The sequence below is a fragment of the Podarcis erhardii genome, assembly GCF_964252035.2.
Source record: "Podarcis erhardii genome assembly, chromosome: 18".
Taxonomy (NCBI): domain Eukaryota; kingdom Metazoa; phylum Chordata; class Lepidosauria; order Squamata; family Lacertidae; genus Podarcis; species Podarcis erhardii.
In genome coordinates, this window is record NC_138516.1 from 5603966 (window position 1) to 5621233 (window position 17268).

Consider the following 17268-nt stretch of genomic DNA (forward strand, 5'->3'; position numbering starts at 1 on the left):
CTACAGTGGTACCTCAGGTTAAGAACTTAATTTGTTCCATTCTTAACCTGAAACTGTTCTTAACCTGAGGTACCACTTTAGCTAATGGGGCCTCCCGCTGCGCCAGGAGAGCATGATTTCTGTTCTCATCCTAAAGCAAAGTTCTATTTCTGGGTTAGCGGAGTCTGTAACCTGAAGCGTCTGTAACCTGAAGCATCTGTAACCTGAGGTACCACTGTACTTGACTTTTACAAGACATCTGAAGGCAGCTCTGTTTAGGGAAGTTTTTAATGTTTGATGTTTTAGTGTGTTTTAATATTCCATTGGGAGCCGGCCAGAGTGGCTGGGGAAACCCAGCCAGATGGGAGGGGTATTTCTGTATGTATGTATAAATAAATAAAATTATGACGGCAGGGGTTGAGCAGTGCCATCTTAGAAGGGGCATTTTGACAGTGGAACGGTCTCCCTCAGGAAGTTGTGGACTTTCCTTTCTTGGAAGCTTTTAAGCAGAGGTTGTATGGCCATCTGTCATGGATGCTTTAGCTGAGATTCCTGCATTTAGAATCATAGAATCCTAGAGTTGGAAGAGACCACAAGGGCCATGGAGTCCAACCCCCTGCCAAGCAGGAAACACCATCAGAGCACTCCTGACATATGGTTGTCAAGCCTCTGCTTAAAGACCTCCAAAGGAGGAGACTCCACCACACTCCTGGGCAGCAAATTCCACTGTCAAACAGCTCTGTCAGGAAGTTCTTCCTAATGTTTAGGTGGAATCTTCTTTCTTGTAGTTTGGATCCATTGCTCCGTGTCCGCTTCTCTGGAGCAGCAGAAAACAACCTTTCTCCCTCCTCTATGTGACATCCTTTTATATATTTGAACATGGCTATCATATCACCCCTTAACCTCCTCTTCTCCAGGCTAAACATGCCCAGCTCCCTTAGCCGTTCCTCATAAGGCATCGTTTCCAGGCCTTTGACCATTTTGGTTGCCCTCCTCTGGACACGTTCCAGTTTGTCCGTGTCCTTCTTGAACTGTGGTGCCCAGAACTGGACACAGTACTCCAGGTGAGGTCTGACCAGAGCAGAATACAGTGGCACTATTACTTCCCTTGATCTAGATGCTATACTCCTATTGATGCAGCCCAGAATTGCATTGGCTTTTTTAGCTGCCGCGTCACACTGTTGGCTCATGTCAAGTTTGCAGGGGGGTTGGACTAGATGACCCTCGGGTCCCTTCCAAACTCTCTGATGCTATGATTCTGTAATATGTAAGCCAAGAGGCCTCCGATCTCATCAGCTGCTGCAATTCATTGTGCACCCCGGTTCCAGGCTATGGGTGGGTGTTTGCAAGTGTGCAGCCAGCGGGCAATACGGCCCAATGGTTAGAGAGGCCACCATACCCGTTCTTGCTCAGGCAAAACAAACCCAGACAAGTAAAAGGAGACGGAAGCCAGGATTCGAGAGAAAAGAAATCTATTAGTGCAAAAAATTAAGAGTTCTCTATTACAGTACAATATATGGAAAAAGAACATACAATTGATTCAATTTTTAGTCAACAACCAATCCTGAAGAATAGAAGAAATTCAAATGGAACTTTTTTTTTGTTTTCTCTGTGTGTAAATTCTATTTAAAAAAAAAACAAAACAAAAAAAAAACAAAACATCCAGGGAAAGAGAATCTCTCTCTCTCTCTCCCCCTCCCCCACGAGCCTGAAATTAGTGTCGGATACGAAACCTGGGTGCCTATTAATTCTTTAAAAATATATATATTAATATGAGAAAATGCTAAAATCTCCCTACGTAATCCTCAACCCTTCCTGAATTTATCTACCCTCATAGCAAGGGCTCGAACAGCAGCTGAGAAAGATATGAAGAAGAAGAAGAAGAGGAAGAAGAAGAAGAAAGCGATGGGGGGGGGGGAGAGAGAGAGAGAGCAAAAAGCAGAAGAGACGAAAAGGAGCATTAAGAGGAGAAACTTCACAGCGAAGCAGAATCCAACCCAGGGTCCTGTATCCACAGGATTCTCAATGCCAACTTAGGAAAAAAAGATGATTTGGAGCAGGAGGGGTGGGGGGAAGCCTGCGGAATTATTGCAGGGAAGAGCGAATTCAAGAACCGAGAGAGGGGTAAATTTATCTCCGAAACGATTGTAGAAAAGGAAGCAAGCTCACAAATATATGAACAAGCCGCTGAACAAGTTTCTGAGGGATGGCAAAGGTGTTTCGTGTTGTTGTTTTTTTGCAGGGAAGAAGAGAAATCTTTCGTTTCAGGCATTTCCCCCCTCTGGAAAGAAAAATCCAACTATAAAAGCATGTTTTAATGAACAAGACGCATTGCTGGGGGAATTGATGCATAACTGAGATAAACATGGGATTTGGGGTGGGGTGGGGGGCCCTTTGGGCAGGGGCGAGGGGCAGCATCCGAAACCAGTTTCAAGCTGGTTTCAGCAGCTCACAAACCAAGAAACCCTGAGAGCAGCCTTTTTTAAATTTATTTTTTATTTTTTTGCAAAAGAGGAAGCAAGAATCCTGGACAGCATCTTCGCGCCTCTGCGTTCTTTTAAGGAGAATCCAGGAGTTAGGCCAACTGGATTTCATCTCACAAGGAGGATGTGGTGATTTTCCCGGAGCCGTTTTGTGACTCCCACAAATCCTGAGGAGGACGAGATTCCACAACAGGTAAATATGGGGGTTAAGAGCCCCCCAAAATAACGTTTCAAGGCGGTGGAGCCATGAGGAAGAATGGGCCACCCCATATTGGCGTGACGGAAACCCTTTTTGTAATATGGATGGAGCTGCAGTCAATTTGCGAGCCCTCCCATCAAATCCCCCCCCCAACCCTTTAATACATGAAGGCACCTTTTTATCCGTTGTTTTTCTCAGCGAAGCTAAGAAAACTGACACCTATCCCACCGCCTCTCGCTTTGGCTTAAGTTCCTTAACTACAAACCGCGACGGGAGATTTCGCTCCATCTTTCTTCCGCAGGAATTTGCCACGGGTGGAGTTTTGGTGAGGAACATGGCGCTCGTTAGGCCGCGGTTGCCCCCCAAACGCCCGGAGTTTTACCAGGAAAAGGAACCGAGGGGGGCAATAGCTCTACCACGATGGGCCAGGACCGCTTGGTCTGCAAACTGGTGCAAAACCAGCGAGGACTGGTTGGAACGAAGACAGGAGGCACCAAAGAAGAAAAATGGCTTCCTTCTTCCCTGAGCTCATCAGAGCACATCAGGAAGAATCAAATGGCTTGGTAACGCGCTAGAAGAAGAAAAGAGACTTTTCCCAAGCTCAGTTGTTGTTGTTTTTCCCAGAGACGAAAGGGATCAAGTACAGGCTAGTCAATGTCTTCAGTCCCAATCACCCATCCCTCCTTCTGCACGCCCGTGAGGTTTTACTTCCTAACTTATCTCTTGCAAAGTTCGACCAGGAGAGGGGTGCCGAGGATAGTCAAAAAGAAATCGGCCGATGGCCAGAGATCATGGAAGTTGTAGCCCAGCGACAACCGGCCTCTGTTCCTCTCCTCCCTGATTTAGGGGGACGGCTGGCCGTTGTGGCTTGGGCTGGGCTGACAGCAGGCTGCTATTGCTGATGCAAGTATTCTTGCCCGCTGGGAAACGGGAGGACAACTCAACGAGCAGCGGTGGTTTGCAGTTAGCTCGGATCGGGTCAAGGAAGGGAAGTTGTTCCTCAACCACACCCATGGAAGACGACCACGGGAGAAACAGACACCCTGTTCTCTCATGCGATCCATGAAGCACATTTTGCGGTCTGTTTTTTTTTGGGAAGATCTGGGAAGAGAATCCTGCACGAGGTGCCGTGCCTGGAGATATTGGGCTGTAGCCAGTTCAGAGTAGACCCAATGGAATAAATTGAGCCTCCGGTTCATCAACGAGTCTGCTCTGAGTCGGACTAACATGGGACGCAACCCATTGTGCCTTGGGTTGCAATGGGAGTTGTGGAACATTGGTAGTAACCTCAACTGGAAGAGTTTAATAAACCAGTCTACGCAAACATTGACTCATCTGCCAAGGGCTGCTGAGCCACTTTGCATCCACCACTTGACACCTCGGGGAATTGCGTGTCCAGGGCAGTTTCCAATGGATTCTGCTCCACATCAATGGAAGCCAAGCCGATTTGAGATAGCCGGATTTTTCAGACGGCACAGAGTCATTACAAGTTGACTTTGACGCAGTGAGCAAATAGCTTCGCAGGCATCACCCTGCCAAAATCCATGCTTTTAAAAAATTGTTTTGGAAATCATTGAAGTATACAACTATTGGCTTTAGGGATTTTTTTAAACAGCATGCATGCTCAAGACTGGTGAGGTCTTTCTTCTGGTCAAAAAAGCAGGTAGGAGACACACTAGCAGCTGATATTGTGCCCGGATTTAGAAAAGGAGGATGTGCGGTGCGCAGGTGTCCTTAAACTCCGATCGCGTCCGCATGGGTAGACATTTATAGCACGTGGCTTCTCCCGAAGAATCCTGGGAGTTGCAGTTTGTTAAAGGTGCTAGGAACGACAGCCCTGCGAGCGATGAACTACAGTTCCCAGAATTCTTGTGCTTTCAACGCAGGGTGCGGACCAAAAAATAGTGCAGAGGAGACGGCTTTTTAAAAAAGAAAGAAGCCTTAAACATATAATTTGGAAATGTGCTTTAAGGGTCACGCCTTAAGTTTTAATCTTTACTTCTGAAGGCAAATCCACGGTGTGTTGTTGTTTTTTTTGCTACCCAGACCTCCTGCCTACAATCATAACCACGTACCAAAAAAAGCCAAAGTCCCAATGCACACAGATCTGATCCTGAACATGGCTTGTGTGTTTAAATCCTATCCCTGCCCTGGTATCCAAAAATGTCAAACTCTGTCAACATTGCAAGGGGTGGGAAAACTCTGGCCATTGGAGCTGAAAGGAGTTCCATTTCGGCAAGATGTGCGAGGCCAAAGATTCTTCACCTCTGACATATACAGTCGTACCTTGGCTCCCGGACACCTTGCGAGTCGAACCTTTTGGCTGCAAACCCGGAAGTGAGTGTTCCAGTTTGCAAACGTTCTTTGGAACCCAAACGTCCGGCGGGGCTTCTGATTGGCTGCAGCCAATCGGAAGCCGTGCCTTGGTTCCCGAACGTTTTGGAAGTCGAACGGACTTCCGGAACGGATTTCGTTCGACTTCCGAGGTACTGTTGTATGTGGGGGTTGTGTTCAATGTTAGTCCTACTCAAAAGTATCTTACTTCGATACCACTGAAATTAAGAAACATGGATAGCTTTCGGTCCATTCATTTCAACGAGTCTACTCTGAGCAGGAGCTAGCTGGCGACAAAGCAGGGTGCCCTGGGAGGAAATGAATGCAACCTTCCCTGCCCAGGTGTTGCCAAAACTTCATCTGCTACCATGGAACTGGCGGGAATTGGGATTCTTGCAAGCTGATTTTGGTTTCCAAAGCAGGCTTCTCAGTTGCAAATATTTTGGCAGGAGGACGATCACCGGTTTGGAACGACAACCATTTCCTGGGTGTCAGGCCAGGGTCAAAAGTTGGGTCTCCACAAAAGAAGTCGGCGAGCTGCGTCTATTATCCACCGGACAAGATCCAATGGTTTGCGCCACTGGCTCTCGGGGCTGTATCAAACATTAGCCCTCCTCAGAGGAAACCCACTGGAATTTATGGACGTGACTATCTCGAGTCCATTCATTTCAATGGGCTTACTCTGAGCAATACATATGCAAGCCAAACCCTCAAGTTCCAAGGTTACTGAAAAAGTACTGTGGATTAGCCATTCAAAGGAAACTATCCAGACAAGGCGAGCAACACTGGGAATGGCCAGCAGCTCTGTAAGCAGCAAACTGGCTTCCCATCGCTCTTTGCATCTTCGGTTCAGAACCGCTTTAAACTCCCAGAGCTTAAAAAAAAAAAAAACGACAGAAGAAAAAAAAATATATACTTAATCAACATTGGGGTTATTATTACACGCTTCCAAGGTGGGTTGTGTTGTTTTTTTTAAATAAAAAATATATATATACAAGAACGGAAGTGGGGGAAAACAGTCGCGTTGTTCTAATCATATATTTATTTTTAAGCCCCCTCCCCGCAAAAAAGTGCATTTTATATATATTATATATATTTATATCTATCTATATCTATATATAGATATTTTTTTCTGTACTCATTTTCCGACTCCCCAACCCCCACCCCCTTCTAGCAAACCCCCTTTATCAAACATACAATCTCTGGAATGTCTTTTTTTTCCTGTGCTTAGCTTTGCCTCGTTCGACAACAGTAAATTAGTCATTTAAGGGTTCGTGGCGGTGTTTTTAAAATATGGATTTTATATATAGAGAGAGAGAGAGAGAGTGCTCTGGCGAGATCGTTCTCTGTATAGCTAACAGCGACGGCAACAACAGCAGGAAGAAATTATTAAGCAAGGTGGGGACCCAACACACCTGACGTTAAGCTCTGCTTTTACGTATCACAAGAGATGGAGAACCTTGCAGCCCTTCTCAGAGGATGCTGGACCACACAGCTCCCCATCTCTGAACATTTGCTGTAGCTGCTGGGTCCCCCAACTCCGGATGCAACTGAAAAATTGGGTGTCTAGAAGAACGAACAAAAAACTTAGGAACCCACTCCCAGACTGACGTTTGAACTGTCCCTTCGTTGGGTCACTCTTAAGTCATTCCACAAGCGGAACAGCTTCCGCTTCTGCAATTAAAGGTCCCCCTCTCTCTCCTTCCCGCCACCCGGTATACCCCCAAATTTGCTCTGGGGGTTCCTCCAGTTATCTGGAGCGGATTGGTGGTGGGATTTGGGGGGGGGCACCCAGGGGGAGGAGAGAGAGAGGGGAAGTTCTGCATAGCGAGCGGAAGGCGTTCCCGCTTGCGGAATGACTTCAGTTGCCATCGTTTCTGAGAAGCTTTTCTCTCCAAAGGATGAGAAAAGGGAGCTTTCAAGGGGGTACAGAACTAAATGCAAACAAGCTAGCAAAATGCTCTTTTGCAAAGAACATATTTTTAAAAAGAACAGCATCTCTCCCTCCACCCCCCTGAAAGAAACACCCAGCGTCAACAAGAACATTCTAGGGCGCTCTTCTTAACTTAAAAATTTATAGACATTAAATGTTGAAAATATAAATAAGATCTATATATTTCATTTTTAAATAGCAGAGTCGGGCTGCCTGACCTGGAGAGAAGGAGGGAAAGCAGCACGATTATAGGGTAGCACTTAGAATTTGGGGGGCAGCAAGAAGCTTTCGATATATAGCCTCGCGTCGCCGACGCGGAAGAATCGCGACGGGCCTTTCCTGACGACTTCGACCGAAGCCATGGGAGAAGAAGAAGAAGAGATGAATTAAGGCCAAATCAATTTTTGGAAGCATGGAAGATTCTCCAACCCACCTCCCTAAACTTAGCCACTGACGGCGAGGGGAAAAAACCCCACCCTCCATTTCCTCAGTAAACCTAAGCAGCTATTCCATACAGCTCTTTATGAAATGTCTCGGGTGGAAAGCAAAAACTGAAGAGAAGAATCAGGTCTAAAGTGAATAAAGAAGTAACCCCCCCCTTAAAGCAGAGGATAATCCCTTTCCGTACATCAACTCTCACACACACCCCAATTAAAAAAACCACACATATCTGAAGTCCCTGCCCTTTTCTTTTTTTTGCAAACAGTCTCCAACATATCCTCTTTTTTTAAAGTGCAACAGAACAATATTCCCCCATTGGATCCAACGGGCTAGTGCAAAAGAAGGAAAGTCCTTAAGACATTTTTCAAGACGCTGTATCCTTCTTTTCTGCTTAAGGCTTCTTATTTTTTTTTTTTTGTGGGTTTGGGCTGAGGCGAGCGGGGAGCGGGGTGGGCACAGCTAAGCCAAACCAATGTCCTCTCCTAAAATTCAGGACCACAGGCAGATCCGTCTCTGCCGCAATTTGAGAACCCGATTTCCTTCCACACAGGAGAAAATCAGCCAGCGAAGAGGCAAAATGTCAACTGGGCCCAGGTCCTTCTCTCCATCTATCTCCTCCATCTGGGCCAGGAAGTTCTCAAAAGGTCTTGCCAACTAAGGGTCTCCTTTTTGGAGACGAGGAACACTTAAGAAGCAACGGTGTTTGCTAGATGGTGGACCTAACTCATGGGCAACTCAAGCGTTGGCGAGGAAGAGTTCGTGGTCAAGAGCGTAACACCCAGGGAACAACAAGAACCTCCGACTTCACGATGGTAGGTTCCCACCAACTCTTGACTCTGGGGTGCAATAAATTTTAGTAGGCCAACCTGGTTGCAGAGGTTCCTCTCCGGGTGTGTCCTTGTACGAAGAACCTTACGGCCTGAGCCAAAGAGGGCAAGAATTTATTTCGGAAATTAGATCAGAACGCCCTAGAGATCTGCCCCTTCTGATCTTAGCTGGGGGGGTTGCAAGCTGTCCCTGCAACACCTCTTGACAACGCAGCTGCCCCTTCCCCACATCCACGAACTCACCCCTTTACATTCACGCAAATGACACGGTTTTGCCAGGAACAGCCAATGCCAGCTCACCAGTGGAAGAATTGTCAAGGAAGCAGCTTATACAGCAGGGCGGGAAGATGCAAACAGGAAGATTGACGGCTGTCACAGGATCAATGGCAACAGGAGGGTCTGTGTGTCCCTTCCAGGTCAGCAGGAAAACTGTGGCCCCCCAAGCCCTGCAACACATTGCACCCCGCAGAGAGTTGCAAAAAGCTCTCGCTTCTCAGACTGAAACCCCTTCGGTCATTATCAGGCCAAATAGACTTTCAATAGAACTATCCCCCCCCCTTTATTATTATTATTTGCAATGGAATCCAATCATTTACAGAGATGTCTCTGCATGCAGACTCCCCCACAGACATTTTGCAAGCAACTCGACTTTTCCTAACACTCCAATAGCTGGAAGTCAAAAGCACAGCAATGGAGATGGGGGGAAAACAGATCGGAAGGTGCCGACGTAGAAGATACACACATACCCTGAAAAAATACAGCTTCAACCACTTGAAATTAACATTTGATAAATTAAGTTGTTGGGTTTTTTTGGATCGTGAAATTCAAGAAAGAAAAAACACGAAAACAGGCCAGCCAAGTAGGGAAACATTGTCTGTTATGTGTATTATTGTTCTTATTATTTTTGTCGCTGATGTCATTTTAGAAGCATTTTTTCCTTCTTTTTTTCCTGAAATACGGTAATATAACCAATAGTTTCTTTGGCAACACTTTACCACAACCTGGATCTTATTTTTAAAAAATAAAATAATAATAATAAAAAATAATAATATTTTCTTTCTTTAAAAAAAAAATCGAACACCTTATATACAGTATGTGATTCGAGGAAGAGGAACCTTGCATGCGAAGAGATGTCCTTTTTGTGTGTGTGTTTGTGTGTGTGTGTTTGTGATCACTTGTACAAAGAAGGAATAAGAAGGTTAAGGCAAAATGTATTCAGAGGTCCAGGCCTCCCTACACGGAGAAGGTACATAATTTTCTCTCTCTCGTTTTTTTCTTCTCTCTCTCTTTTTATTTTTAGTGCAAACGCTTTAAAGGCTTGTGTTAAAGTGTTGCCAGCACTCCTGCTCGAAGCTTAGACCCCACACCAAGCAACGAACATCGGACCCCCGTTCCGCGCCCCTTACCCTTTCGAGGGCCGCACGGCGCGGAAGTTCATCTAACAAACAAGGTGCGGTATCTCTGCTCAGGAAAACGAAAAATAAAAATAAAATAAATGGGATCAGGACACAGGTATATACACGGCGAAACCAGCCGGCGGGTTCCGCCACGATGGCCACGCTCTCTTTCCAAAGCGTCCTGGGAACTGTAGTTTGGGCGAGGGCGCCGGGAACTCTCCCTCGAGAGATACCCCAACCCTCCCCCTTCTTAGCCCTTCCCCTAACGCAGAACTACGTACAGTTCGCAGGACTCCTTGGGAAAGAGGGGGTGGCGGCTGCTGGTCAAGCATCAAGGACGTGGCCTTAGGTGGTGGTGGCCCCCTCCTGGCCAAAGCTCTGCAGAGACCGAAAAGGATGAGGGGAGGGTACTCTTGAGATGGAGGAGGTGATGAGAGGGATACGAAGAGGGTCATACACAGGAAGGATTTGCACAGGGATGCTGGCCAAGCAAAAATAAAATATTGTGGCGTCTCCTCGGGCCCAAGCTTGCAATAGCGGCTTGTGCAAAGGCTAACTTGGGGGAGCGTGCAGCAAAGGGGTCCCCGGTTCTGCACAGAGCCTCAGCCTCAAATGCTCACGGGGACTGGACACAGATTTTGGAATTCCACCTGGTCTTCTGCCATTTTCTGGGCAGGGCAGGGCCCCGTCGGGATTAAAAAACAAGGCGGTGGGAGGGGGGGAAAGATTTGGCTGCTATTTCTTAGGTGTCCCAAAATAATAAAAAAATTTAAACCCCAAAGAACAAAACCCACCCTGTTCCTACGGTTTGAAAACACCCTGACTTTGAAGAGAGAGAGAGAAAAAAAATAAAGAAACTGACTGATGGGAGCTCAGGAATATTGGATATTGATTGGTTGTTAGGTGGCTTGGTTGAAGTGGGGGGAGAGATTTTGGACGGGGAGGGGGAGATAGACGGGTGGGAGGGGGGAAATACACACAAAACATAAACAGTCATGGAAACAAGGAGGTGTAAAACAAACTGGTAGAGATACCACAACTTTTGATTACAATAAAGAATCTCATGTATCTATCTATTTACAAAGTCCACGCTAATTTTTGCATATGCAATCGTTTTTTAAGTCAGTGCTAAGCCAACGTTCTCTATGGAAGAGAAATATTTTTTTGGGGGGGGGGTGTCGGTGATGGGGGCCACAACCATCCAAGTGTCAGGACCTCCTCCAATTTGCTTCGAATGGGCCAGATCCATAAAAACGATGGAAAGATCCCAAACCGGCGTTTGTCCACCAAATTTGCCGATTTATTTTAAAGCCATTTGATTTGCAGGGTTTTGTTTTTTGTTTTAAAATAGAAACAGACCCTTGAAAAGTTTTTCCCCTCCCCATTTGCAAGAGTTGTTACGGAAGGCGAATCTGCTCCCAATTCAATTTTTTATTTTTGGGAGACTTTGCAAAAATAAAATAAAAATCCGGTCCCAAACTATGAAACCAAGATGGAAGCCATTCTGCTTCCGATAACCAGCTTTTGGGTATCTTTCGCCACTGTTTCCCAACCAGACTTTTCCTGCCGGCTCCTAAATTGGCTTTTTCACCCCTGGACTGGGGAAGTGGAAATCTGTTCTCTGGGTCCTGAAAACCAGGCTCACCTCCACACATATTCCATGGAAAAATGGGCTTTTCCTCCCCATTCTGCATTACCTCAATTCGCTTGGGTCTTGCTCAGCTTTGAAGCGTTAAACTTAGATGTGAACCCTGTTTTCCCAAGGAGGGATGAGCGACGCTGACCCAAAGCACTCGGGGGGCAAGAGTTGAGGAACGGCAAATGAAACCGGACATCAAATTTTGAATCCAAACCGCCCTTAAAAGCTCGTTGTTTTAAAAATAATAAAAGTTATTATTTATACCCAGCCCATCTGGCTGGGTTTCCCCAGCCACTCTAGGCGGCTCCCAATCGAGTGTTAAAAACAATACAGAATATTTTCAATTTGGAGGGGTTTTTTGGGGGGTGTTTGTGCAAGAGATGGGGGCGAAGCATTTGGAAGGAAAGCTGGCACAAATACGAGCCAAGCTGCGATGTCCCCCATCGAATGGAGCCCTCAAAACCCGATTGAAAACAGATTTTGGGGCAGGAGGTCGGTGGGAACCAAGGTCTCGAAATCTCCTTTCTTGAGGAAGGTTGTCCTGGGAATGATGGTTGTGGCCGGATGAGGGGAAAACCAATTAGAAAACGGACAGGCCAGCACTGGCAGTAAGACATAAAAAGGAAAAAATAAAAAATAAAAGAGGGCTGGGGTGGAGAAACCATACACAAAATAATCCAATGATTCCTGCCTAAAAATTCAAGCTTCCATTTTTGTATTTTGTGTTTTTTCCCGAAGTGCAAATCACTTCCGAGGGCTACTTTATTCCTCTAAATTTTGCTGTGTCACAGAATCTAATTAACTCCAGTCCTCCCGATTTTATTTTATTTTTCTACGTTTCGCTTTGCTCCTGGTCTCAATCCACGAACCAAAACGGTGGATTTCATTTTAACTCTCTTTCTCTCTCTCTTTCTTTCTCTCAAATATATAGATAAGATAGATAGATATATACATTTGTTTTGTTTTTTTTTCTCTTACAAAAATAAATTCAATTTTAGGAATTATTTTAATAAAAACAACAAACAACAATAAATTTCTTTCTGTAGAAGATGGTTTCGACGTGTAAACATATTCGTTTCTTTTATATATATATATATATAGATATATATATTTCTTTTAAATTAAGATAAAGTGATTTCAAAGTACCCGTTCCATTTCAAAGTGCTAAGACTTCTTAAGTTTCTAATTTTTTTTGTGTGGGGGGGTTTTTTTTATTGCTTTTTTTTCTATATTAAATAAAACATCCGCATCTTCCCACCCAACCCATTTTATTTTTCTTTGTTCCTCCCCCTCACACTTTCCCGTCACAAACGAACACACACACACTCCCCTGTTCGGTTACATTCGGCAAAACGGTTCACCTTTTCTCTCATATTTAAATTAAACGAAAAATCTTTAAAAGTGCTTGCAAAAAAAAAAAGACGACTTAAATCTCTCTTTCTCTCTTTTAGAATCTTTTTTTTTTTTTTTTAAACTGTGCATTTAGAAAATTCTGAAATGGATAAAAAGGTGTCCTTGGTTTCTTAGCTTAAGAGAATCCTAACGCTTTTTCTGATAAACCTGATAGAACAGCCACTGCGTTATCAAAAATGCTATTTTCTTCTACATCAGATGGTTGGTCTGGGAAACAGGATTCGGTGGGTCACCACAGAAAGCAGCTTGGACCACAAACCTCGCCTTGGTCCAAACCAATACCCCCCTTTTCCATTTTTTTTTAAACGAGGCTCCGTAAAATCTCAGTAACTCAGGGGGCGTAAACTGGAAGATGGGACCCGACTTGAATAACCCACAATTTCATTTCAGTGCGTTGGCTGGTCCTGGCTTGTTTTTTTGTGCTAGGCATATATATTTCTATAGTACCAAAAGGCGTAGGAGGACTGGGGATTGAAAGGTGGGAGGGGGCACAGGGAACTGCACCCCACCGGTTAAAAAATGGGAGGGGGGCTGTGGACACAGAGGCCGCCCGGGTCTATAGCATCGCCGCCAACTCAGTTTCATGGCTGCTCCTTGCAAATCCCAGCCCCCCCCAATGCCTATTTTGCCCTTCTGCCAGCAAGCCCCCCATGAAAACTCTTAGCGAGAGCCCCGTGGGGTGGGAAGGGAGGGCTCCCCTCAACCTGAGGTGCTCAAGGAGGTTGAAAATGCAAGCCCTGAAGAGGCTAAAGGCATCGCAAGCTCCCGCAACCCTTTTAAAAAAGCCCTGTTCTTTTTATCCAGGAAGCTTTTAAGTCAAGGTGCAATAGCTCCAGGTTTTCTGCACTCAAAACAGAGCATTTCCCACGACCGCCTAGCCGAAATCCTTGGGTTACTGGAACTCAGGTTTCCCGCAAAGGGTAATTTATGATCAAGGCTGAACCTGATCAGCACAAAGGGGAGGGGGGGGGAATTTTTAGAAAGTCGGACCGTGCGAGGCAACTTCCTGCCTGCAAAGCGTAAGGTCTAGTTAGAATATGCCCTTAAATATGCAATATGCAATGTGGAAGAGGCACAGTGCTGTGTTTAAGGACTGCAGCTGTGAATTGCTGAACCCCCAAGGGTTGTTTCCAGCCAAATTCTACTCCCGAGTAGAAATTAATGAGCCCGAGTTAGACATGACCCTCAATTTAAATGGGTTCAGCCCTGAGAGAGGAAGCCTAACGCTAATCTGTGCGGCGACTTACTTTATTTGCAAACCAAAATTGGTTTCATTCCGCAGGGCACACAAGACGCCGCCGGAGCAATGCTAAGTAGCAAAGCTTTAATCGACAAAAGTTGTTCACAGGTTGGATAAGACCCTCCGGCACAGTCCGGCCAACTGGCGACTCAAATGCTGGGGGGAGATCTTTAACGGAAGCCAAATCGAACGTGGACCAGATTAACAATTCGAAATCTGCGAGCTGATAAGGGCTGGGGATAGCCTCAAACCAGCAGATATTGGAGAAATCCCCTTCCGCTGGTTTGAGAACTGCGGTTTGCAAGCTAAGCGCTGGGACCGCACGATTCTATGTTGCCGGCAAGATAATTTCGACACCTACCAACGTAGGTGAATTTTAGACTTGGCGCCCTTGGGGGGGGGGCTGCCGGCGCAGCCTCCACACCCCACCCCTTTTATGACCAGCAGGAACGGCGAACGGATTATTTTAAAATCCGTGAGCCTTTTGAAAAATAAAATTTGAATCGGCCTAAAATTGCAGCACAGGAAATTTGCAACGAGAGATTTACGGGACTCCTCAAGATCTTGCGATGGAAAAATCAGGAGCGTGGACCCCCCCCAAAGTCTTCTAAGACTCATGCAGGGAGCCAGTGGCCCAAACGGTTTAGAGATTTGGAGTTAGAACAGCGCCAGGAACCCAGAGGTCTTCCTCCAGAATTTGCCACCCCACTAGAAAACAAAACCCTTGGGAAAACTTAAAACCTCCATGGGCATTATCTGAAATGAGCACCTTCAGGAATGGGGGTGGGAAGGGTGGGGGGAGGGGAGAGGAAGAAGAAGGAAGTCCCCCCCCCACCAATTCATTGATTCCTCAAGCCACCAACACAATTAATCTCCCTGCTTTTTGTTCCTTTGGAACATTACGCTTGCTAAAATAGATAAAATCTCCAATATAATATATATTTATATATACACATATATATATGTATAAGTTTTAAAACGTTTAACAAACTAAAAACTCTGGAAGCTTCGTCTCGTATTTAATAGACCCCCCCCCTCTTTTCCCCTCCAACCTGGTTTCCAAAACTTTCCTCTAAACACCTCTTTCCCCCCACCCCCCAAGGGCAGGAAAAAAACAAAAAACCCTTAAAAATTAATCTGCGGCTAACGAGAGGGGTACAACAAACTGCCTATTATTATGGGGAAGATCACAAACAAGATATATATATATATATATTATAGACTTATAAGGCTATTCTTTTCCTCGCCCCCCCAAAAAAGAGCGAGGAAACCCATATTTTAAAAGAGGAACTGGAGGAAAAGTTATAACTAGATTTTGTGACACCTTTTTTTTTTTCTCGTTACGGGTTTTTTTTTGGTTGTTTTTTTTTTTTTTTAGGACAGTTCTTCCGTTTCGCCCTCGGACTTCACCCCCCCTACATTCAAACCCCCCGACGCCGCTTTGGCGCTGGAACTCCCGTCAAAGTGCTGTTCTAAGCCGTCCTGCGGCGCAGTCGCATCCTGCGTTTCGTGGGCCTCCTCGCCGCCCGCCAGGCTCCCGTCGTCGGGGTTGGAAGCCGGGGCGGGGGGCGCGGAAGCATCTCTCACGCGGGGCTTGCGGCCCCTCCGGGAAGGAATGCCGTTGCAGCCATCCTTCTTTAGGTGCCGGTGCAAGTGGTCGGAGCGGACGAAAGTCTTGAAGCAGCTCTCGCACTGGTAGGGGCGCAGGCCCGTGTGGACGCGCATGTGGTTCTTCAGGTCGTAGTTGTGGGCAAACGCCGCCCCACACTGCTGGCACAGGTAGGGCTTCTCGCCGGTGTGTTTCCTCATGTGAACCTTCAGCTTGTCCTGCCTGCGTCGGAAAGAGGAGGAAGGAAAAGTTACGGAGGGAAGATTTAAGACAGAAGTACTGTTGTTGTTTTATGGGACGCGGGTGGCGCTGTGGGTTAAACCACTGAGCCTAGGGCTTGCCGATCGGAAGGTCGGCGGTTCGAATCCCCGTGACGGGGTGAGCTCCCGTTGCTCGGTCGCTGCTCCTGCCAACCTAGCAGTTTGAAAGCACGTCAAAGTGCAAGTAGATAAATAGGTACCGCTCCGGCGGGAAGGTAAACGGCGTTTCCGTGCGCTGCTCTGCTTCGCCAGAAGCGGCTTAGTCCTGCTGGCCACGTGACCCGGAAGCTGTACGCCAACTCCCTCAGCTAGTAAAGCGAGATGAGCGCCGCAACCCCAGAGTTGGTCACGACTGGACCTAATGGTCAGGGGTCCCTTTACCTTTACCTTACTGGGTTTTTTTCGGGGGGAACAGGGGGCGGGTGGGTGTGGGGGACTCCCTGGTCCTGAATGTGGCAACTGTGTGCCTGAAGGACCAGGTGCGCAGCCTGGGGGTCATTTTGGATTAATAATAATAATAATAATAATAATAATAATAATAATAATAATAATTTATTGCTTGTACGCCACCCATCTGACTGGGTTTCCCCAGCCACTCTGGGGGGCTTCCCACAAATATTAAAAATACATTAAATGTCAACATATTAAAAACTTCCCTGAACAGGGCTACCTTCAGATGTCTTCTAAATGTCAGGTAGTTGTTTATGTCTTTGACATCTGATGGGAGGGAGGTTCCACAGGGCGGGCGCCACCACCGAGAAGGCCCTCTGCCTGGTTCTCTGTAGCTTTGCTTCTTGCAGGGAGGGAACTGTCAGAAGGCCCTTGGAGCTGGACCTCGGAGACTCATAGCTTCTCCATGGAAGCGCAGGTCAATTCTGTATCCAGGGCAGCTGGCTACCAGCTCCATCTGGTATGCAGGATGAGACCCTCCCTGCCCGCAGAGTGTCTTGCCAGAGTGGTGCATGCTCTGGTTATCTCCCACTTGGACTACTGCAATGCGCTCTATGTGGGGCTACCTTTGAAGGTGACTCAGAAACTACAACTAATCCAGAATACGGCAGCTAGACTGGTGACTGAGAGTGGCCGCCAAGACCATATAACACTGGTCCTGAAATATCTTCATTGGCTCCCAGTACATTTCCGAGCACAATTCAAAGTGTTGGTGCTGACCTTTAAAGCCCTAAATGGCCTCTGTCCTGTATATCTGAAGGAGCACCTCCACCCTCATCGTTCAGCCCGGACACTGAGGTCCAGCTCCGAGGGCCTTCCGGCAGTTCCCTCCCTGCGAGAAGTGAGGTTACGGGGAACCAGGCAGAGGGCCTTCTCGGTAGTGGCTCCCTCCCATCAGATGTCAAGGAAATAGACATCTATCTGACTTTTAGAAGACATCTAAAGGCAGCCCTGTTTAGGGAAGTTTTCAAAGTTTGATGTTTTATTGTGCTTTTAATATTCCGTTGAGAGCCGCTCAGAGTGGCTGGGGAAACCCAGCCAGATGGGCAACTTTAAGATAAATT

General features: G+C 46.4%; 2 protein-coding genes across 2 annotated transcripts in view; one reads left to right on the top strand and one right to left on the bottom strand.

Moving 5' to 3' along the window:
* The window catches only part of LOC309332990 (protein-lysine 6-oxidase-like), a 285922-nt gene that overhangs the window by 212991 nt on the left and 55663 nt on the right, over window positions 1–17268 (top strand). The window lies entirely within an intron of this gene.
* Window positions 1435–17268, bottom strand: part of ZBTB7A (zinc finger and BTB domain containing 7A) — a 75403-nt gene continuing 59569 nt past the window's right edge. The window contains exon 3 of the mRNA XM_081846237.1: window positions 1435–15716. Within this exon, the coding sequence (XP_081702363.1) occupies window positions 15260–15716 (457 nt within the window). The 3' untranslated portion in view covers window positions 1435–15259. The remainder of the gene's footprint in view (window positions 15717–17268) is intronic.